This window comes from Aptenodytes patagonicus, chromosome 4, assembly GCF_965638725.1.
Source record: "Aptenodytes patagonicus chromosome 4, bAptPat1.pri.cur, whole genome shotgun sequence".
NCBI classification, from domain to species: domain Eukaryota; kingdom Metazoa; phylum Chordata; class Aves; order Sphenisciformes; family Spheniscidae; genus Aptenodytes; species Aptenodytes patagonicus.
Window position 1 is genome coordinate 50,208,224 of NC_134952.1, and position 22,211 is coordinate 50,230,434.

Genomic DNA, 22,211 nt, shown 5'->3' on the forward strand with positions numbered 1-22,211 from the left:
GAAGTATTTGTTCCAGTTCAAGCTTTGGCATTTTAAACAAGGGCAATTAAATGTGCTGAAAATGCTATTGCAACATGAAGGCTAAAAATATAAACACAAAATGTCAGGAGTCACTCACAAGAAAAGCTCCTGAAAGAAATGCCCACTCACCCACACTGCACAAGCATAACATCGTCCAAGTGACAGCTTGCATTCTGAAGCCAGATAAACAAGCCACAATTCAGCCTTTTTTCTACTGCCGCGTAGAAAGTGTGAAGTTTACACCCACAAATAACTATGTCAGCAGTAGAAGTGGCACCACTTGGAAAACCTCTGATCTGCATCACCAGGTAGGTCCCCAGTGTTAGTGTTTGGTACAGATGCGATTACTTACGGGTACAAGTTTGTACCTACAAATGCTAAACCACTCCTAGTTCATACCACAGAATGCAAACTTCAGAAGGAACACGTGCAGTACAGGTTCGTGGATGCTTTTAAGAACCTAATACTGTCCTTATTCTTGAAAAAATTTGAGTTTTAAATTTATAGCCTTCACCTGACAATAACAGCGTCCTGAATATGCTTTGCTTTTTAAAATGCACTGAATGCTCAGACTTCAGTAAAAAAAATTTATTTTCAATATAAAAGTGCCAAAATATCCACCAACATTGTAATCTATTCAACAACCAGCTTACTCTAGTAATCAAAATTGCAAGCATCTTTATTCACATTTTTAAATCAAATTCCTTTCACACATTTCCACAGTAACCCGAGTCCCTCGAAAGTGGGAAATTTGCATTCCGATTGGCTGCTGTAGTCCATATGTCCAAGTTCATGTAGGCACGGAAGGGGTTAAACCTCGGATAGTATTCCTGCTTACACATAACTGCCTGGTTCTCCACGTGGGTCGAGTGTTGGGTCGTGGCACTGACGGGGCAGCAGCTTTCATAAACATCACTCTGAGGTGCCCAGATGGAACCAAAAAGTCCAGACATTGGAGACAAGCTTCGGGTGCTTGAGAGGTAGGGCTGTTGGGCAAGATAAAATTATCATGGGAAACTGCAAAATTTGCCAAAGAAAACATGGAAATGTAGTACTAAATGGGAGGAAGCAGAGAACTTAGGAAACGCACAAGTAGAAAATTGCACGTGAGTTTACAAAGCAATATGGCTGCCGAAAACAGTACGGCAGCATTAGTGTGTGTGTGCAAAGGCACTTCGCTAAATGAAGCCATATGAGCTCCTCCCTGCACGGCATCGGTATTACTGTAACAGGAACACAATATTCAGTTCTGGTCAAGCTGTTAAGAAAAATAAGGGAGAAATGGAAGACACGTGACGAGCACCATGCATGTTTTGAGAGTTAAAAGAGAAGAACACCTAAGAAATGACAAGAAAAAGGTTGAAGTATGTGTCAGTACTGAAAGACTCTGCACGCCGGGAGCAGAGGGATATTCAGTATGGAAAAGAGACTATAATTGAGAGCTAGGGAATTTAGTTAGAAAATTTTGAAAGCTTATAAAGAACCTCCTGGAGGGCAAGATGTGTTAGTCTGCAAGGAAGTCTCTCGGAGAAGGTCATGGAAGTCTTGGGACTTTTAAAACTGAATGAAACACTGAAATGTATTGTGGGGAAAAGCTCGCCAGGGAAATGAACTGAATTATCTAATGTATTTTCCAATCTCTACCTTCTGTGTTTCCTGGCATTCCTGATTAAAATATGAAATAAAGCCACATTTATTTTAGGAAACCACTTTTGCCGCTTTTTAACACGACAGGATTTTCACTTTCGCAGTTGGAAGTATTTCTTGCTTTATTTGGTTAGTTTTATTCAAAATAAACCCACTGTAAATAAAAAAAGTAAAATTCTAAACCAGAAGATTTTGAAATATGAGCAGAAGAGAAGGTGGTTACAATTAAAGACCACCTTGAACTGAAGTCACTACATTGCACTAGGGGATGACATAAACATGGCTAGTCTAGAGCGGAACAGGTCAAAGTCAGCATTCAGAAATCTGCACAAATCCAGCTTAAATCACTTGGATTTCCTAGCAAAAAAACCTGTCAAAGTCACTGAGAGCAGCTGTCCATTCAGCTCTACAATTTCCAAATCTCTTTGGGTTTTGCTGTCAGCACTTTTTGTGTTTTACCCTCATGTAGAAAGGTTGATTTTGATCGGAAAAAGTCTCAGTAGACTACGTTAAGTCCAAAATGCTTTTCCATATGTAAGATGATTTTAGTCAATTTTCAGGCAAAAGGGTCTGTCTTAAAATTTCGCAAACAAGGTCCAGTAACAACCTTGACCAACAACTGGGAAAAAGCCATGCTACCAATGCCAGCATCAAATACATCAGGCTACTTAAAGGATTCACGAAGAACACGCGAGCAACAGGTAGGGGAAAGACAGGAATGCACTGGGAAGGCTTTGAAGAGGCACACGAAGGCAGCGCCTTGCAGTGACAACACTCACTGTGGAGTTGACGTAACTGGCGGGCTCCCAGGTAGGTGGCATGTTGGGAGGCGCATTCCAGGTGGAGGGACAGTTCTGGTCAATGAAGGCTGTATTCTGCACCGCTGCAGTACCCGGGAAGCCACTGGGGTAGTTCATGTTTTCTGCAGTTTATAAAAGCAAGAAGACAAAGTAAGGCTTTTGCAATATAAACACTACTAACGTTTCTGTGGAGGAACATTGAATCTTCTTGGAGAAGATTCATTGAATCAGGCTGGAAGCAACCTAAGCCTTCAGTGACCTCAGGCACCTTCAGGGCAGCACAGCAACGAAGCCTAACAAGTTCTGTTAACAAGACTACGACTCTGTATTAGGGACTCACTAACAAATTGCTATCAGGAGGACGGGATAAAGAGTTGGCAATCTCTCTACTAGAGAACAGAGTCATTATTAGCGACAGAACGTGCGTGGCAGAGCCTACCCAGGCTTCACTGCCAACATGCCTCAGCTCTAAGCACCCAAGGGATCACCGTGCTGCCTGTGATACTGTAGCCTGACCTTTAATTATTGCTTAGGTAATGCTAAAGAATTCTAGGTTGCTGCCAGTGTGCTTCCCAAGCCAAGAAACTCTAGCCTGGAAAGGTAATTGGTCACAAGAGGCGTTCTGTTTCACACACTGGAAGGCAGAAGCCTGCCAGAGGGGAAACAAAGAAAATTGTGCAAGATGATTTGTATAATACTGTGGTCACGAGCATTTCTCTCTATTCCCTCTCAGACAGAGTCCTGTATACTGGCTTTTCAGGCTTAATAACTCCATACGAAGACCAGTCTTGTCATCCGCCACATGCAGACGTTGTTTATCACTACAGAGCATCCAGTCAGCTGGAAACTGTAAGGTCCGCTTAAGCAATGAACGCCCAGATGTTTATAGACAAGCTCAGCCTTTTGTTCTACAAAAGGTGAGAGAAAAAAAACATGCTCAGTGATAATTCATAAGCTTTATTTCACCTTACCTTCTGGGAAAGCACCATATTCATTCATCTCTAGTGGACAATACATATTGGAAAACTGGCTGTCACAAGCTGCATTCCAGTCAATGAAGCTGTCCCAAGAAAAAAAAAAAATCTGCTGTCAAAAACAATTCACAGAACTTCTGAAAATTATTTAGAAATACTTATTTAATGTAAAGCTGTTGGATGCAAAACGCCTGTAATTGATGATGAGGCTTTTCACATTCCGCTTACCAATTCTGCCAGTATCTACTCTGTGCCACTACGTAATCACAGTGATTCTCTCACTGAGCTCTTTCTCCTCTGGGAGGATGAACAACTTGTAATGACAGCTACCAGAGTCCTGCAACACCTAATTGGGTTCAACTACTTCCTCTGTAAAAGGAAAATAATTGTACTACTTTCCTACAACCGTGAAAATGGTAGATGTAAAGTGAAATAATGTGATTTGAAAAAGAAGAAAAATAAGAAGCGTTTGAATGCTTGAGAATAGCAATTAAAATGGAGATTTCTACTTTCCCTACCACGTGTTAAAGTCCTGTTAAACAGTATGTTTTCTAAACTACACATTAATTTGTAGGGATTATACTTGTTTTAATGAAAATAATTTCAGAATTTCAAGAAGACTTTTCAAAAGTAATTCTTAAAGATATGTCAGAAGTGAAACAAGCTCTGCTATGCAGAGAGCTTGAAGAAGTCCAAGTCTGGACCCAGTCTGGACAAGGTAGGCATATAAAAGGATTTCACGTCAAGTTGGGCTAATTCAGTTTTACTATTCAGGCAAGAAGTTATCATAAGTTATCACTATGACATATGAATAAATAATTACATGAATTTTTGCATATAGTCCAAATTGAGATGGACGTATGAAAGCAAAGTAGCATAATACAGAATCTGCCACAAATCACCATGTATTTCATCTGACTTAAGAGTCGGACAGACTGCTGGCCATTGCACCCAATCATTAGGGCTGCAGTTTGTTGACGCGACAGTAAGAACCGAGGTTAGCAGGCTGGTTGGGATCACAAGACCATCACTTGGGGTTTCTGCGTTACCGCTCTGTCATTTTGGATGACAGGATATGACCTGAAGAACTGGCCATATTTCACTGCTATGTGGTGGCAGAGTATTTCTTCTCAATGGTTTGTGGTGCATCTTTCATTAGTAAAATTTGCAGTGTGGAGAGTCTGAAGTACCAGAATTACTCAAGTTCATTACTACAGGAAGATCAACCCAAATCTACACAGAGCCTCAAACAGACCAACTTTTATCCTTACACCACCTTCAAACTGGACTATTTGCCTCTATTTAACAATGTCTGTTCATGCCATTTAACACGAGTACACGCTGCCTAACACACCCCACGATATATGAAAGCTATGTATTTAGCAAGAGGAAAACAAACCTAAAAGCCAGGCCCTCTGCCTGGCCATGCAAAAGAAGCGGAACAAATTAAAAGCTTTCCAAAAAGTATTTAATTAAATTTGAAAGAAGTTGTGGAATATCTACACATGAGCAGGAACACCAGTGAATTTGTCTCAGTAAAATTAATCATGATGTACTAGTGGAAGAGCATAAACAACTAGAACTAAGATTGAAGTGACAGCAAGAATTTTACTTTAACTATCACCTGCCTTACAAATATTGTAAGATAATCTCAGGTGCAGTCCTCTGCATCACAGAAACCTGAACAAAGCGTTATCCGTACTGTTTACATAAAACATAACTTGCCTGTTGTGGACAGAGGGGGTTTCTTGGATCATGCATGGTATATTATTCTCAAGGTTGTAGTTTAAACTGTTTGTCAGGCAGACTGGCTGGGCAGGCCACAAGTCTCCTGTTGGGTAAAGACCTAAAAAGGGAAAAGGGAATGAAATGCAGAACAACAGGAAGGAGGCTCCACAAACTCTGAATATCACAATGACACTTTATTCTCAGATCGACAATAAGGGCTGTATGCTAGATAAAAAGTCCAGAGTTACTAACCAATCTTTTTTTTTTTTTTTTTTGATGAATGTTCATCTTTAAACAAATCTCAAAATTTCTATTTATTAAAAAAATATATATTAAAAGACTTGAACCGAGAAGCTGAAATTCAACAAAACAGGGCAAGAAATTCCTACGGAGAGTCCCTAAGTCATCAGCCACCAGCGCCAAGGCAGCACCCTTCCTCACAGCAGGACGGACGGCAGGGATGCGATCCCCACCAACCTCCCCCTCGCCCCCACCATCAGTCAGCAACCATCTCTAAAGTCCAACTGCACGAATGCAGCGGGAACTGGGTTGGGTTTTTAATAGACTAGAGCCATCCAGGACCAAACAATACATGAACTCATTATGGCTGTATTTAGCCCCTAGGGCAGATGCTCATTGTGCTGCTCTCTACGGACTGAGTGCCCTGACTGCCCACAGGTACTTGGTTCCTATCAACTCTGTGAGAACAGGGAGCTGGAAAAAGGGAAAAAAAAATCCAAATTAGCAGTCTCCATAAGACAACAGTTGCAAAGTTAGCTCTATTTCATTATTTCACATGGTAGATATTATGAATATTGCCACCGCGGAAAAAGTTTAATCAGCATTTGTATCCTGCCAGACACAGGTTAAACCTACAGCAGAAGGGACAAGCACGCAGTTCTGCTGCCCAAAGAACCATGTGTCCTAACCAGCTTTCAAACTCCACCTCACCATGTAGCCCGTTGCTTTTATGAATCCCACTCAACAAGTTAATATTTCTTCCCTTTGAGATACAAACAATGAAAACTCAAGAGTTTTAACAGCCCAACCCAACCTCATTTATTATTGCTTTCAAAGAGAGCAAGTCCTGACTGTGGAAATTTAGAGAGAAAAATGGTCCCGTTTGATTTGATGCCGAGCTTCATTTTAACACAGCAACCAGTGCTCTTGATCTCCCAACCACATTACTTCTGGACATAAATCTGTGCAAAGCAAGAGGATGAAAAAACAAAGAATACCTAAAACGTGAGTTGAAAGCTAAATGCTGTCTTCACACAGAGAAGATGCAGCAAAAAGTGTCAAGGTTATAAGCTTTCGTTTGCTAACTTTGCTCTTAACTAGTTTAGAAGTAAGTCAAGTTCTAATAACAACATGTCTATCAAGTTGGTGTCCACAAGTGTTATTAGCAACATCACTGAAACTGCTTGACAAAGTGTGCAAAAACCAGCTTCAGTTGTTAATAAAGTAACTGACCTTTATTTTTGTCAGGATCTGCAGCTATGTCAGTGAAATTGGGACATAAGGTTTCATACTGGGGGATGCTGTTCATGTCTCTGCTGAATGAAAAGAAAATTTAATTTCTTAAGTCTAGGCACTGTTATGTTTCATAATCCAAAGTATTTCAAAGGAAATATACAGAGATGTAAAAAATATTCTAATCAACATCATGGTTGCTATTGCTTTCCCACTTTCTTTCCTGATTTTTCTTACTCTGAATTACCCCTGTGCAATTTTTTTAACAGCTTTTTTTCCCAATTAAAAACCAGCTACTTATTACACATGCAAAATGAGTAAAATTAATACATCTTAATTACCCCACTGTCATTATCCAAGTATCAACCTGTTGCAAATTACTCAACAGCTCTTCTCCAAAATTGGAAAACAAGCTATAGTCCATGCAGATGAGTAGGATCTTTCATAATGTTTCAATGCTCCCAACAACTTCCAGGCAAGTTTACTTTTATGTGCATGAAGACACACAGGCACACATGAACATCAATTTCATATTCATCAAATCCCATCAAAGAGACTAGTCAATGTGAGTGGAAAGGGAACATTTTCAAGCACCAGAATCCAGAGGAAAAGGATTAAATTATTTCTGCTAGTGAAAACAGTCATGAATGAGAAGTGAAATGGGGACACGTAGTAATAAAAATTGTAGATGCTATCTCTACTACAGTAACGAGGTAGAAAGGAATGTGGGAGAGGGGAGAATCAATTTTCATGCTGTATAACCTAGGAGAACATTATTCCCATTAAAAGAATAACATCAACTTGAAAGTCTCACTCCCACCTTTTTTTAAAAAAACATTATTACTTTAATATAACTAAGTGCTAATGGAAATGTAGTAAGTTGCTAAGATCTGGAAGAAATGAGAGGGGAAAAACAATTTCCTTTTTTCCCCAATTTTATTTTACATTTGGAAGCATTTATCGTATTTCCCCAGCATAATCCATTTTGCATGTATCTTTTCACCTACTGAAGAAGATTCTTCTTCTTCCAACTATAAAGTACAGTTAGGTGATCACAAAAAACGACAAGACAACAGGTAGGTATAACTTATCAAAATGAGACAAGATTTCAAGTTGGTGGTGTTTCTTTAATGTCTTACAGGCGTAGATTCAAATTTTTTACCTGGTATTGCAGATGTTATGAGACAGATTTAAAGTGATAGGAGTTTCAGATGGAAAATCATTTTGTGAAATATTCTCTCCTAAAGAAAAGAATGACAGTGAAAATCAAAGATCCTAAAAAAAGAAGTATGCACAGAATATACATACACACAAATAGACTCATCAATAGTGTTAACCAAGTTTTCTTTCAGACTGGAGTATCACTAACTTGCATTTATTCCAAAGTATGCTCTCTACTTCCACATGGTCTTAAATGTATTTTATGACTTATAAGTGATTTCCACACTCTTGATGGAGAGGTTCCTTGTTACTACTAAACTAACTTTGAATTTGAAATGACTTATTTTCTTTTTTTAAGAGGCATTACAATTTGAACAAACAGAAAAGTCATGTGCACACAATTCATTATCTATTAGATCACAGGTTCAGATACATCACATACTATATCTTTTGGTAATGTAAAGTTTTATACATACACAAACACAGGTAAGTATGTGCACATTTTTAGATTATTCTAAACAGGTTTTTGCAGGTACTCAAAGCTGGTTTTACTTGTGTCACTTCAGCACTTTCTTTAAAATTTATTTCTAGTGCTACATCAACATGGATAGCGATGGCAGTGACAGGGTTTAGGCTTTCAACTATTTTAATGATATTCAGGCATTCAAAAAACTGCAGTAATGAACCACAGTTCCCATTTCTCGTATAGTCAAGTGGCTCAGGTCTCCTGGCTACTTATGCCTCGAATACCACCATCCAATCCCAGCATCCTCAGATCTGAACTGGTTTCACACATTCCTCATTTGTGCATTTTCTTAAATAACTCTAACAAAAAGACTGTATTTTTATGAGAATAATGTGATGTAACATAAATTCAAAGGAAGAAATTGCTTTGACTAGCAACTCTCAGTTCTTCCATCTTTCCATGAAAACTAATTGTGCAGCTTCCTCAGTGCAGTGTCTGACACTTTCTCTGTAGCCTGACAGGTCATCTTTGTCTCCACACAACTTCTGGTACTTTTTTTCAAGTACCAAGTTCTTTAAATATCTCCTTGTGTTTCTGAGCAGTGCTTTCACCTATAAAAGGCAAGTTACAAGCCCCATGCCACGGTACCCCTTTCCATTCAGAAGGAAAGCTGAAACTCTGCCCACTACGGTGCAGAGGTGAAATTTGCAGAACTTACTGGATGGAAGAAAATGCCTGGCGGTAATCATGGGCTTTTTATCTCCGTCTGAACTGCTGGTACTGCTCCAGCTACCCCAGCTCCCACGACTGGCACGAACGCTTCCCGATGAACTTCCACAATCTGAGCTTGAATCAGAACAAAACTTCTCCAAACACTTCTTTCTGGACCGTTGGTAAAAGCTTTCTAAAGAAGTTGCAAAAACAAAACAACACAAAACATTTAAGAAAGTCTTTCAGCTGAAGATTCAGTGAAAAGTCATCCAAAACATGAATTTACATGGATTCTCTGAATTTCTTGACAATAGGACAGAAAACAGTATTTACTGATAGCCTCAAGATAGATGTGCCAGCCCCTACCACGAGGAACTTATGACCTACACGACATCCCCAGTGCAATGAATGAAAGTCAGGGTACAGTGCAGTTAGAGGCAATAGTTTGAAATAGGAAGCCTATACTGTTCTTTGAAATACAGAGTTAATATCTTAAACATGAAACATATCCTGGCTGTAGGAACATGTATACTAAAAGCAATGACAAATGTTGCAAGTAATGAATTCCTAAGTGATAGATTCTCCTTTCTTATTCTCTCATCAGGGAGGCAAAGGACAATCCTATAAACATTGATACCTTCTTCAGCCCTCCTCTTTCCAAAAGCCAGGGAAAAGAGCTGATTAAAATCCTGACGGAAAGGCAGGAAGCAGGTACCCAAGCTAGTGGCGGGTTTTAAAAATGATCTGCCTATTCTAAAGGTGGCCTTCGCAATACAGCCGCTTCAGTTAATACCGGCTTTAATTTGAACACACAAGCAGACTGTCAGTCCTTCACCCAGGACTGATGGATTATGGCTTCAGACTGATTCATCTTCTGATTTGCACCACCAACCAACCCTGCGGAGGAAGCATGCGAAGCCCTTCAGAAGTGAGCAGGTATTATTTCAGGCACTGCATCGTGCCAGTCCTGCCATCTTCGCGTCAGGGTTCGAAAGGGAGAGAAGCACGAGTCTCTCAAGGAAGGAATACAGCTCTACCGCCACAAAAACCACATTACATTTCTTCCCCCGTTTAAGACAATTAAGATTGCGTACCTGTTTCTCCCGGTATAGACAAGCTCCCAGCTTTTTGGTCTGCTTTACAATTTTCCCCGTTACCCTGAGGACACCAGGCTCTTATTCCAATATTCGCTCTCAGATCCGGCCTTTCAAATTCACTGCACATGTGCTTCAACTCACTTTGCTCCGGGACCCTAATACAACCACACCCAAAGAAACATGTTTGCATTTTACATTTCAGCTGCATTTTTCCTTTTCAGGCATTAAACACTTCAACTCACACGGCTATCGAGGCAGGATGGGGAGCAAGGAATAGGTTTAGGAGTCTTAATCTCCAACTTTACAGAAACCTAAAGAACCTTTCCCAAAATGCAGTATCCCACCACACAGACTACCGCTTCTCAGGAGGAGAAGCAAAACAACGTGTGTATGTTTAACTTCATTCTCTAACGCACTTGCAGAGGGCAATCAGGTGTTACAGTGATAAGAACAGGCTAGCACTGTACAAAGATCTAGATACACAGAAAAATGTGCCCTACGTCTATTTCACTGGCATAATTTTAACTAGAATAAAACCATCATCTGAAGTAATCTTAAGTTTTTGCTAGTAAAACTGAAATATCTGGATCCAATATCGTAATCAGAGAGTATTAAGGGAAAATGAATAAAATCCAGCTGTCAAGTTTCTACAGAAAGGAAATGGTTACGTCTTAACTCAGAAAGTAGCAACTGCTGAATCAGTTCAAGGAACAGACACCAAATTTTAGTATTTCACTTCCATTTTTTTATCCTTCCTACCTACAAAGGTGTGTATCCTGCAAAGATTTACACATGCTGACTTCCCACACAATGAATAGCAATTTGTTTATAATAAGTTATACCAGCCCCTTCAGATTTACAATCTCCTTGTAAAGTCCACTGACCTCAATAGGACCACTTGCAATAAAAATTAAGTCTGTGAAGGCTTTGTAGGATCGTGACCTTAATTCAAAGGGCTGGGGGAAGGGAAGGAGGAGGATTTTCTCCTCATAAGTGTTTCTATTCTAGCAGCAGTTTATAACTGGTATTTTTTAACAACAATCCCAATAACTTAAAAAATATGAAAAAATAATTGAGTAGTTTACAGTTGACTTTAGAAATGCATTTAAACAAACCTCAGGGGTAAAAAAACCCCTTAACTTCCCAAGGTGCTCTCAATATTCTTTTGAGCCTAGTGCTGCTCTCATCTGTTTAATCATTACGGCAAAAATGCAAGCTGCTGTCTCTTTTCCACCTATTTCTCTTCCTCTTTCAAAACTACTAGAAGACAACATTCCCTCAGTTACTCAATATAGCAGATGATTCTCCTGAAGGTGGAATCATTTCAACAATTTTGTTTTCCTTTTTTCACTTTAGAGAATACACGACTGGATTTTATCTACACAATACACAATGGAAAGGAAGCTAGCCATCCAAACTTCAGAGACAGCAAATTCCAGACTATAACGGAGAGCGACCACTGCTATGCAGAATGGGGTGTGTCTATACATATGCAGCTTTACAAATGGAAAATTTTTTTTTTTTTTTGCTGGTGATACTTAGTACTGCACATTCTTAAAAATAAAGGCTCAGGCCAGGATTAAAGTGTGTTTATTTAAATAGATAAAGCAATCCTGCCTAATGTACTATGTAAAATCTGCAGAAACATTACAGCACCTCTGGATTTCTTCATGATTTGGTGAGGCAATACATACCTTGTAGATACATTAACATTCTTCTTCTTATTTTTTCTAGATGTTCTATTTCTATTCCAATTCATATTTGGTACATTTCCTTCCTTCTTCTCCTGAGGTTTCTTCTTCCTATACGCATCTTCTTGCTAAAGGTAAAAAATATGAGCTGAGACAATACATACATTATAAAATGAAGTTACTTCAGTAAATGAACTCCAATGGATTTTTCTAGCTAAATTTCTCTGGACAGAACGACCCGACCCAAATGCATCGTTACTTCATGATTTAGTGCCTTTCTACAGCACATCCTCTTTCCAGCACCATCAATTTGACCAGCCTTTCCAAGACTCTGTCCTTCAAGACACCAACAGATGATGAGAGAGAAATTTTTGAATTCCCAATGTTAGCATTTTCCCCCTCACAGCATCTAGCTCTGACTTCCAGGGAAATAAAAAAAAATAGGGGGAGAAAAAGGAAAGCAGTCAATAAAATTCCCAATGTGCTAAAAACATAAAACATCTGCCAGATTTATGATCAGTTTGTGTGCAAGTTCAGCAGCAATAAATCCTCCCTTTCCTCGGCAGCTGGGGGGGTGGGGGGAGGCATTCATTTGAATTACAACTGAGGAAATTACGGGGTAAGTTAACCAACAAATAATAGTCATTTTAAAAAATGCGAGAAACAAACTGAGCACCATCAGCCACACGCGGAAGGACGTTTGTAACAACAGTTCCCAAAACAAGACTAGACCCTGTCTTTTCTGATACATATTCCTCAAGCATGGTAAGCAATTCCTCCTTACACCTTTTTGCCACGGGATTCCTATCCAGTAGACAGGACACAAACATAATCCAAATTCTTGGGTTTACTAATTACCTGATGAAGTTCTTTAAGTGTTTTACGCTGCCTACAACAAAGGTACAGTCTGCTGTGTTTATCATGCTCAGAAACCAGGGGTGAAGAATGATCCTTCTCAGCAGCTTCACAATCTATTAAAGGGTTTCTGCCTGCCGTATTCTCAAATGCAAATTTCTGATGCAAACCCTGTATTTGGAGATCAGGTCTGCAAACAAAGGCTGATACGCCCATCTAGGACACCTCCCCTCCGGAGTATGTTCCCACATCATTACTGTGGCTGACAGCTGGCATTAAGATTCCAGTATGTTTGTGCCTGTTCTGACAATAACGAAGAATGTCTCTGGTTGTGATATGGCCAATATCACAATACAAGGGCTGTTTTAATTTTTACCCAAACTGTTCATCATTCTACAAAGCAGCATTAACATGCAATGGATGTGGGACAGCACATCTGCATACTTCCTCATTCATCTGATTCACACTGTTTCAGATCTGTGACTGTACGTAATAGTCCCTACGTACACATACATACCTATATGTATAAATAAATAACAAAAAGATCATTTTAAACTTGAAAAGCGGAAAGGTCACAATACAAACCTCTGAAGAAGCAATCTCCTCTTTTGCACAGCACGGAGTCTCTTCCTTAGGTCCTTTATTAATCTTTTTCTCCATGGAAGGCTTTAGGTTGATCTGCTTTTTTAAAGTCTCACAGTTTTCTGTTTCATTCCTGAGAGGCACGTGCTGGCTATTCCCTACAATTAAACAGTAACATCAGTTTGCTTGGGAAGAGAATGGGCTCCCAATCATAACCACAGTATCTTCTACCCTTCTTTAAAAACAGACTTGTGCTGCTTTCCAAAACACTAGGAGACTAACCTCTAGGCTGACGATGCTGAAAAATTCAAAATCAAAAGCTAATGCTGTCTAAAAATTCTTATAGCAGTTGCAAAAAGTAGCTCTGTATTGATTCATGCTCATGGGCACGCCACTCCTAGCACATGCATAAATTACCCAAGTCCTGCTCATCTCATCTGAATTTGAGCTATTTGGGTCCCAGCCATGGGTCTGTAAGGTAGAATCTGAAGCCAGAGAATACTGGGCTAAAAAACAAACAGAAAAAACCCTGCAAGCTGGGTGGGGAGGAGACACTTCAAAAATGGGTAGATCAAAATAAGGACAGCCTTTACTTGGAGCTTTATGTCTCTGAAGTGCCCTCTGCATTCACTAGGAAGACAAAGGGAAGCCATCCTTTCTTTAGGATGGGTTCCGCGTTAGAAGTTCATTTTCTTGAGACGCTTGTGAGGAAGATGAATTATTCTTGTGTAACAAAAGCCAAGAGATGAAGAAAATGAGAGGAAGCCTGCCTCAACAACTAGCTGAGTTGCCCAGTCAAGTCAAGACCTTCACCTGGGCCCTGCCAATGCTGGACAGGACAGAATTAACTTCAGCTCTGATCAGTTCCAGGGATCTCAGATATCTGCAATACATCCACCCAAACGTTTTTACAGTTTCCTATCGACCAACCAACTACATCACCTTCGCTCTGAGTCAGCCACCCTCTTCTCTCTGGAGCAGGCAGTCATGATGACTGCAAAAGGAGCCCACATGAATGAAACACCAGGGGAGACACCAGGCAAGGAAGGCTGACAGAGCTCTAAAAAACGCTCCATTGCTCTCCAGCATACAAACATGCGAGTGCCTGAGGTCTTGAAGACTCCCTGTTTGCACAAAAACAGGTCTGTAACTATAATCAAGATACAAACACTGCAACGTGGTACTTTTTAGACTTCGTTTATCCTAGCAAACTTCCTGAAACACAGAAATACTCACATCCCTGACAGTGCAGAAAACCACAACTGCTAGTAGACAACGTGGCAGATTACCTGTAGTGTTTTACCATGGAATACAAGTAACTGTCAGTAGCACTGAAACACTCTCTCAAGGTGGAAGTTTTGTCAATGAAAATAAGTCTAGTATCTCCCAATTGGTTTATGTATAACCATGATTTCTACAGCCTGTACTCAAAGTTACTTTCCTGTGCACATAAATACAGTTAAGACATAATTACTGATTCCCCCCCCGCAGCTGATTTCCTAGTTCAAAGCAAAGAACGAACAACACTCTGCAGTTTAGGAGCACATGAAGAATTTCAAAGTAGTTTGTAAGTATGAGTGAAATTATCCTGCCTCCACCTGAGACAGCACACGTGTACCCGCTGCATCTCTCAGAAAAATGACACAACGGGAAGCAACCAGCCCAGGGTAACAACTACACGCTACAGCAGGGCCTGAAATCCTTCTGTGATGGCCCAGTCACTAAATAAACTGCCACGGCTACAGCAAATGCCAGTCTTCAGCATTCAACTACTTTGCTGAGTGTGTAAGTAAAGCCAAGCTTCCAGAGGACACATTCTCCTACCCTGCTCTCGGGCTGCTCTTAAAATTTTGAGTTGGGAAGCTAAGAGGTAAGACTTCCCAGGCAGCTGAGTTCCACAATTAAAAAAAAAAAAAAAACCAACCAAGATAAAAAAATATAGCTATGCAGTTACTAAGAGAAATGTCAACCTACAGATTCCTACAAAATACAATTTCACAATACTCTGATGTCAGCTTTTGTTATTTAGGTTGTTTTATCAAAGGAGTTCTGAATATCCAGTACTGAACGTGCTTGCTTGGTGACTCTAAAAATCAGGCATCAGATTTTCAGTGAACCTGAAAATCGCAAACTGGGATGTTTCTGAATATTTGACAAAGGCAATTTGTGTTTTATAAGCAGATCTATGACATCAATTATTTTAACCATTAAAATGCTACAGCACAAGCTTGAAATCTGTAAACCAAGGCAAATCTGATTTATGAAACAACTTTTAATGCAAGCTATTTCCTTAGGAATGTAAACAGATAAATCATAGTGAACACGAAAGAAATACCACATCTCCTTGTCCCATGCAAAAGACAAAATCCTGATCACAGTGAACTCAACAGAAGATTTCACCCAATAATTTTGACTGACAGAAGTTGAAAAAAAATTACCACTATTTTTCCTAGAAATTTCTTGCAGCTCCGGCTGTTGCTGAGGTGAATTTCTGGACAAGTGACTTTCAGGTAGCTTCTTGGACATCTTCACAGGACAGAACTCCTGTTCTTTGAGCTCAGCTAGATTTTCTGAAGTTTTAAGGTTAGTTTCCTTAGGAAACATACATGTTTGAAGATCTTCCTTCAGATCACACTCTGAAGAAGTATTTTTAATGAGAACTGTATTTTTCAGTGCACTTTCTTCTTTACCCAGAAAGTTTTCTGGAAGAGTTAAATTCTTGTTAACATTTATGCCATTTGCATATTTTAGAGTTACCCAGTTCTCACTGACAACATCAGTGCAAATGTCCTCTTTTGGTGCTGAGATTTGGTTCTCCGCAATCTGATTTTGTTTCTCATCAGTAGTTGCAATGGCACTGCCAGCTGCTGTGTTTGGTTTCTGCTTACTATAGTAAACTGAACATTTGTGTTTCTTCTGAGAGTGGCTGTAGGTTGCAGGACTTCTCTTTGCTGCATTCTGACTTCGGCTGGAAGAAGTGCCTACAGACAGGAAGCCCTTCCCTTTACCTTTATCTGAGGAACTGTAGGAATCCATAAATGTCTTGCAGCTTCCCCTGGAGAAAAAATAAATTATTTGAGATTTGTTTTTATCTACGAAGTTATCATGAATTGTTTTATGGGATATTTTTGTAAGAAAAGAAAGGGGGGCAAATTCACAAGCCGTGAAACTGTATTAGGTCTTCAATTTATCATACCAGCTAAGCACATTCTGATTTCAGTGGGAGTTGAGCAAGATTCTTAAGTATGTGCTCAGACTTCAAACACACTAATATGCTTCAGTGACTAAGTGCCTAACTGACCACCCAAGAGGGTCAGATTTGATGACCACTAATGTATTTTCCATTCTTTCCATGGCTGCTGTACATGGTGTATGCTTTACTTCCATCACACAGTTTTTACCCCAGGTACTACTGACAATACACAAGATTAATAAACCCTTGAGTTCTTCCATTTCTCTTTTGCGGAGATGAATATACACCACAACACTGAAAGCTCTCTGAAAGAGGTTGCCTGGAACACTATTGCCTCTGAACCAGCCCCCAGCAATATCAAAATACAAACAGACAGAAAGCATCACTCCACAATAAACAGGGTACAAAAAAAGGCAATTCAAAAGAAGAAAAAAGTATTTTTACTTGTAGGAATCAGAGCTGATTATGTCAACAGAGTTGCTGTTCTGCTGTGGTGAAGAACTAGGATTTGGCCTCTGTCTTGATTTCATGAACTCTGCTAGAATATACTGGGCTTGCTGGAAGGCTATCAGAATCACTCCGAGCAGGGACAAACTGCCAAAGAAAACAACAGATACTGGTGTCTACAATTTTCAGGAGTATTCAGTGAAAGAGTTAAAAAGCTTCTAACAAGATGCACTTTTCAAACATTTTTTTAGTAAATTCTAAGTAAGAAGACAGATGAGAAAACTCAAAATACAGTTTAAAATAAATAATAGTTGTAACGGTCTTTTCTTTTCCTTTTTTTCCTTATAGCCCTTGCTAGTTATTCTCTCAATAAAGTAACTCAGCCATGAGCTTTACAAAGAAAAAAAATCTAACAAAGAAAAAAATCCATTCTAAAAAAGCTAATACTTGAAGATCAGTTAGAAACCTCACTACAACCCAATGGCAATATATCATAGTATGATACCTATCAGTCTTCTGAGTACCTTCTATTCATTCATGATAGTTATGTCATTATTTTGGTATTTATTTAATACTGTCTCTTTCTTTTCCTAGAGAAAATGCTGGCATAAAATGGGGTACAAATGCCACCATAGTTCTGAACTAAAACTGAAGCTGCAAAATATCCTCTCCTTCCCTCGGGTGTATTAATTGCACCAAATATAAATCCATCAGAATAAAAATCTTTGTAATTCATCAAACCACCTTCTCAATCATTCAGTATAAATTTTGTCAGCAGGAAAACAGAATGAGAAATTCCTGAATTTTCAGATCCCTGTAGTCTCCTTCTGTTGCATCTAGAACCATGTAACGTGGTCATTATTGTTGCTTCCTTTGTGCTCTGACTGTTTTCAGCGTCAAAACAACAGTGCAAGCAGAACCACAGTGTGCATCAGGATCTCAGTTAGGTATGCACCAGCACATATATGTGTCACCATGGCATTCACATTCACTGCTTGTTAGTACCGACTGTAGCAATTCAAGGTTGGTGTGATGAAAGCACTGGACATCATCTGTGACAAACACAACATTCAGTTCACACTACACAGTGTGAAAGGCTAGTAAAGGAAGACAAAAAAAGAATATGCATAGGAGCAGAACCCTTAATTGTTGTACAAAGGTACAGTCCTCTTAAAAGCAGTTTACCACGTGCAAGCAATGAGTCAGCTAACACAATCCAAATCATCTTTCTGGGGTAGCACGTTTAGCAGTGCGGCTAGCAAAAGCTAGCAATAAACACGAATATTTTTTAACAAGTGAAAGGAGAAAAGCATCAGAAGGAAAAGCAGGTCCTCACTTGGTTGTCTGAAACTTTATAAATAAAATTCATGTTAATTTTCCACAAATACCTAAAGATAATCTACCAGTCCGCTTGATTCCATTTATGACATTCAGATACTAACATGTCACATGTACACCACTACTGTGGGGGGAGTAAGTCTTCTAGCAAGGGGAGTGTCCACTGAGTATTCCTGTGGGGGTATCCTAGCCCTTTTTCTCTGCAGCCTTAACATGGAAGTTTATCAGGAAGAGCAGCAAGAAATGCTTGACAACTCCATTACCAGCTACTGCATCACACCTAAGCTGTCACAGCCAGATGGCAGGACTCTCGGGAGATAAATGCAGTAGAGATTTAGGCCCTATCACCACTAAAAATCTAACACAAGCCAAAAGTGCTTGCTGATCTTTCACTGGCAGGTCCCTTTCAAACTGGTGCAGGGGCACTGAAAGCATTACCTTACGAAGAGGACAGTGAGCCTCCAGAAAGACTCTTCCCAGCTGGGTCCTGGCACCACATCTGCACACAGCGGTAACAGATGGTGAGGAAGAGTCACGTTGAGCGTGAAGTGGAACTCCAAATCAGCAGCAGTCACCAGCGTAAGCTCCCGGATTACCCACGAAGATGTAAAGTCAGGAGTGAATCTGTCAGGAAAGTAGATGGAGCTGGTGTTATTTTTCCATTGTATGGCCAAATTTCATTTTCTGAAGTTATGCTGATACCAAAAAATACAAAATAACTTCTGATTTAATAATATGAAAAAAAGACAATGAAATAAGTGATCACTGTCTGCTTATACTATGCAGATGGCATCAGCACCTAGCAGAGGTAAGACACTGAGGTCATCTTCAAGCGGTAAAATCTGTGGTTTTATTGTGACTCTTCACAATACTCTTAACACTGTGACTTCTTCTCAAGGAGGTGCACATGATCAACTCATGTTAACCAAAACACTCTTTACCAAAAGCACAGTTGTCAAGCGTACAGGCAGCATTACGTCGGAAAGGGCCAGGTACTAGGGTAAGTCTAGAACAAGGCTGGAAAGATAGGGAAAGCAGAAGAAAACATCAGATGTCTCTTCTTCCACTTACTTCCCTGAACCATACCATTTTTCTATTTGACTGCCATGGGTACCGCTAGAAGGTATGACTTGCCTTTCCGAACAGTAGAGGCGATACTCGCTGTATACAAAACAGCAGTTACTGTAATACAGTAATACTAACTCTACTTATGTTTAACTCATGACTTGCACTCAACAGGATTTTAAAAGAATCTGGTTTAGACCAACTATGTGCAATGTTAGGAAAACATGACTAGATTGTGGTCAGGCTACTTGGAACAAACTAGAGAAAAACAATGAAAAAAAAAAAGCATTTCTTACCCGTTTGTGACAATTCTTTTGCTTTAATGTATTACTTCATAACGCACTGATAAAAGCATGTATGCTGCTTTTTAAAAATGATGGAGTCTTATAAAGAAACATTATTATATTATCAATTTGTTAGTACTACCCTTACTGAAAAGGGGAAATGCTTATCAAATTTATATTCAAAGCTCACCAAATTTTGTGTGCAGGTGTGTTATTGGAGTGTCTGTTACTGAAATTAATTATTTCAAATTTCCACTTAAGTTAATTTGTCATCAAATTTGTCAGTGCTTACACAATGCTGATCTCTCGTGATGAGTTCTGAGCCAGGAAAAATTCCTGGCAGTCTAACACTTCAAATCCATATCCTTGGCAATTGTAACCATTGATTTTCATTGACGAAATTGTTATAGGAATAGGCCCAATATTCTCAACTTTGAAGTTCTTCGTAATGGATAGAATCTGCTTGCTGTCTTTCAGTTCTTAAAGGAGAAAAAAAAAAAAATTATTTTACAGTGCTTAAAAATTATTTTATGTTTATAAATAAATTGCTATTTTTGCTTTCAATCTAATTGAAAATTTAAAAGTGAACAACATTTTAATATAGACTGTTTTGCAGCAGTGTATTTCCAGAATTTGTAACTATCCTCAGCCAGTGTTTTAAGAAAACAGCATCTACACCTCCCATGACCAAGCTCTTCAGCTTTTTCTATTTCAATGTTCTGTTTATTTAACATTACTGTACCATATCAGTACCACTATGGAGTAACGCAGCCAGATATGAGACACCCGTTTCTTCTTACTCACGTCTTCTGCAGTCCATTAGTGTAGCTTCTGGCACCTTGAATCGAAGAGATCCTCCTGCACCAGGTAGTCTTCCCCCTACTTTAAGCAATTCTTTGGCTCCAAAGCCTTCTACATTGACCACGTCCAGAACAGTCAAGTTGTTTCTGCCATAATATAAAAATCAAGCAATCAGCCACTAAAACACAAATGAAGTTTGCAACATCATGGCTTTGCTATCTAGGTGCCAATCCAAGACAACAGCGTTTCAGTAACAGAATCACTGATATATAACAGAATCACCTAGATAGGTTTCCCCTAAATAGGCAGGATGACACCGGAACCAGTCACCAGTGAATTTCACACAATGAAGGAACAAGCTTTGTGATCACTGCCACCAGATAACAACAGTGCCACCTGGTAAAAATGGTTGCTTCCTCCATGAACTCTCTCTTCCTCCAGAGATAACCAATGTGTGGCTGCAAATTAGACTCACTGTATACTTAAATCCTATCATTATGGAGTTAAGTTGAAAATAGCAAAGCCACCCAATGTGCTGCTCTGTTAATTCAAAATTGCCTCGGTACATTCATATGCATTTTATAACCCACTGATCACATATCAAGGAAAAAAAGATAGGCTCAATTAAAGTTCTATTTTTTCATGACCTAGACATAAAGCACAAAGACCCTTTAAGCAATTTTTATTAAACTGGAGGTATTCTGACTTTCAAATTTTGACCATTTGTCTTTGCTCCAAGATCTGGCAAATTCACTTTTACATTGAGTTGTTTGATTCTCTCTCACAACTGAAACCAGGCTTACCTGATTAAAATAAGGGAAGCTACTCTTTTGTAGTCAACCGGTGTAAAAATTACACCAACTTTTCTGGTTTCCAGTGGCTGTAAACTTAATTGAAGCAGCTCAGAACTGCATTTCTTGTTGATGAGAGCCTCTTGATGTGCATTCTGTTAAACAAAAATGCACTTCTTATTCACAGAAAATATGTGTGTTTAAAGATCTCAATGAAGAAAGCACTACGTCTTTACTTAGCACCACATAAGATATTTTTGGCAAGGTGCAATAACTGCTAACTAACTTGTTATACTAAAGTCTTTCAATCTGACAACATAAAACATCAGATAAGATTGTTTATTTGAGCAAAAGTTCATATTAATGCACTTATTATTATAAGGAATGTATTACTTCATTTTTAAAAACAGCTTTTATTTGCTCAGATGGAAAAGAAACTATAGTGTCTTTCATATTCGAGGAATCCTGAAACGCTTCAGAACACGACGAGAACTGACAGTATACTGATTGCACAGGGAAATGTGGCAACCATTATACCCTCAGCGTAAGACTTGCAACTTGATGTAAGTGAGAAAGGGACTGTTGGCAAATATGTTGATCATTTGAGTCACTGGAAAGAAGCCAAAGTGAACTCCCTACCATATTAATTGAAGACCAGAACTACCAGAAGTTCATGGAGTCTGGAAGTAATGTAATATTTTTTTTTTTTTTTTTGGGGGGGGGGGGCGGGGAGGAATGGATGGATACTGCTGTTTATTCGTTTTCCCATTTAAAAAATGAAAACAGCCCTAAAACTTTCTATTCCAGAACTGGGGGGGCCTCCTCTTAGAAAAGGGTGATCAGGCACCTATAGCAGTCAAAACAACCATAAACATTACAAAATATGTTCTTGCTTGGTTGTTTTTCAATTCACGGCTGTTGTACTAATGGCTTTTCTGATCTTTTCCAGTCCAAAATGTTTTTATTCTTAGTCTGTTTTATGAAAAAGGAACATAGAAAAAAGTTTCAGAACCTGCATTCAACAGTCAATATTTATTAAAAGCAAACCACGTATGGCATTTGCAAACTTCACCCTGTCACTCCCTA

At 39.2% G+C, this 22,211-nt stretch overlaps 1 protein-coding gene across 4 annotated transcripts in view; it reads right to left on the bottom strand.

The window, feature by feature from the left end:
• Window positions 1-594: 594 nt before the first annotated feature.
• The window catches only part of TMEM131L (transmembrane 131 like), an 84,013-nt gene continuing 62,396 nt past the window's right edge, over window positions 595-22,211 (bottom strand). For 2 of the 4 annotated variants that reach the window (XM_076336659.1, XM_076336658.1), the window contains exons 20-35: window positions 21,138-21,280; window positions 20,338-20,480; window positions 19,826-20,012; window positions 18,623-18,808; window positions 16,844-16,993; window positions 15,645-16,261; window positions 13,210-13,364; window positions 11,773-11,897; window positions 10,076-10,233; window positions 8,989-9,174; window positions 7,806-7,884; window positions 6,644-6,723; window positions 5,168-5,288; window positions 3,440-3,528; window positions 2,448-2,590; window positions 595-1,007 (exon numbers count right to left, since the gene is read on the bottom strand). In XM_076336659.1, coding sequence (XP_076192774.1) covers window positions 729-1,007; window positions 2,448-2,590; window positions 3,440-3,528; window positions 5,168-5,288; window positions 6,644-6,723; window positions 7,806-7,884; window positions 8,989-9,174; window positions 10,076-10,233; window positions 11,773-11,897; window positions 13,210-13,364; window positions 15,645-16,261; window positions 16,844-16,993; window positions 18,623-18,808; window positions 19,826-20,012; window positions 20,338-20,480; window positions 21,138-21,280 — 2,841 coding nt within the window. In that variant the 3' untranslated portion in view covers window positions 595-728. Of the gene's footprint in view, window positions 1,008-2,447; window positions 2,591-3,439; window positions 3,529-5,167; window positions 5,289-6,643; window positions 6,727-7,805; window positions 7,885-8,988; window positions 9,175-10,075; window positions 10,234-11,772; window positions 11,898-13,209; window positions 13,365-15,644; window positions 16,262-16,843; window positions 16,994-18,622; window positions 18,809-19,825; window positions 20,013-20,337; window positions 20,481-21,137; window positions 21,281-22,211 lie in introns of all 4 variants that reach the window. The other 2 variants (XM_076336657.1, XM_076336656.1) reach the window with 1 other exon arrangement.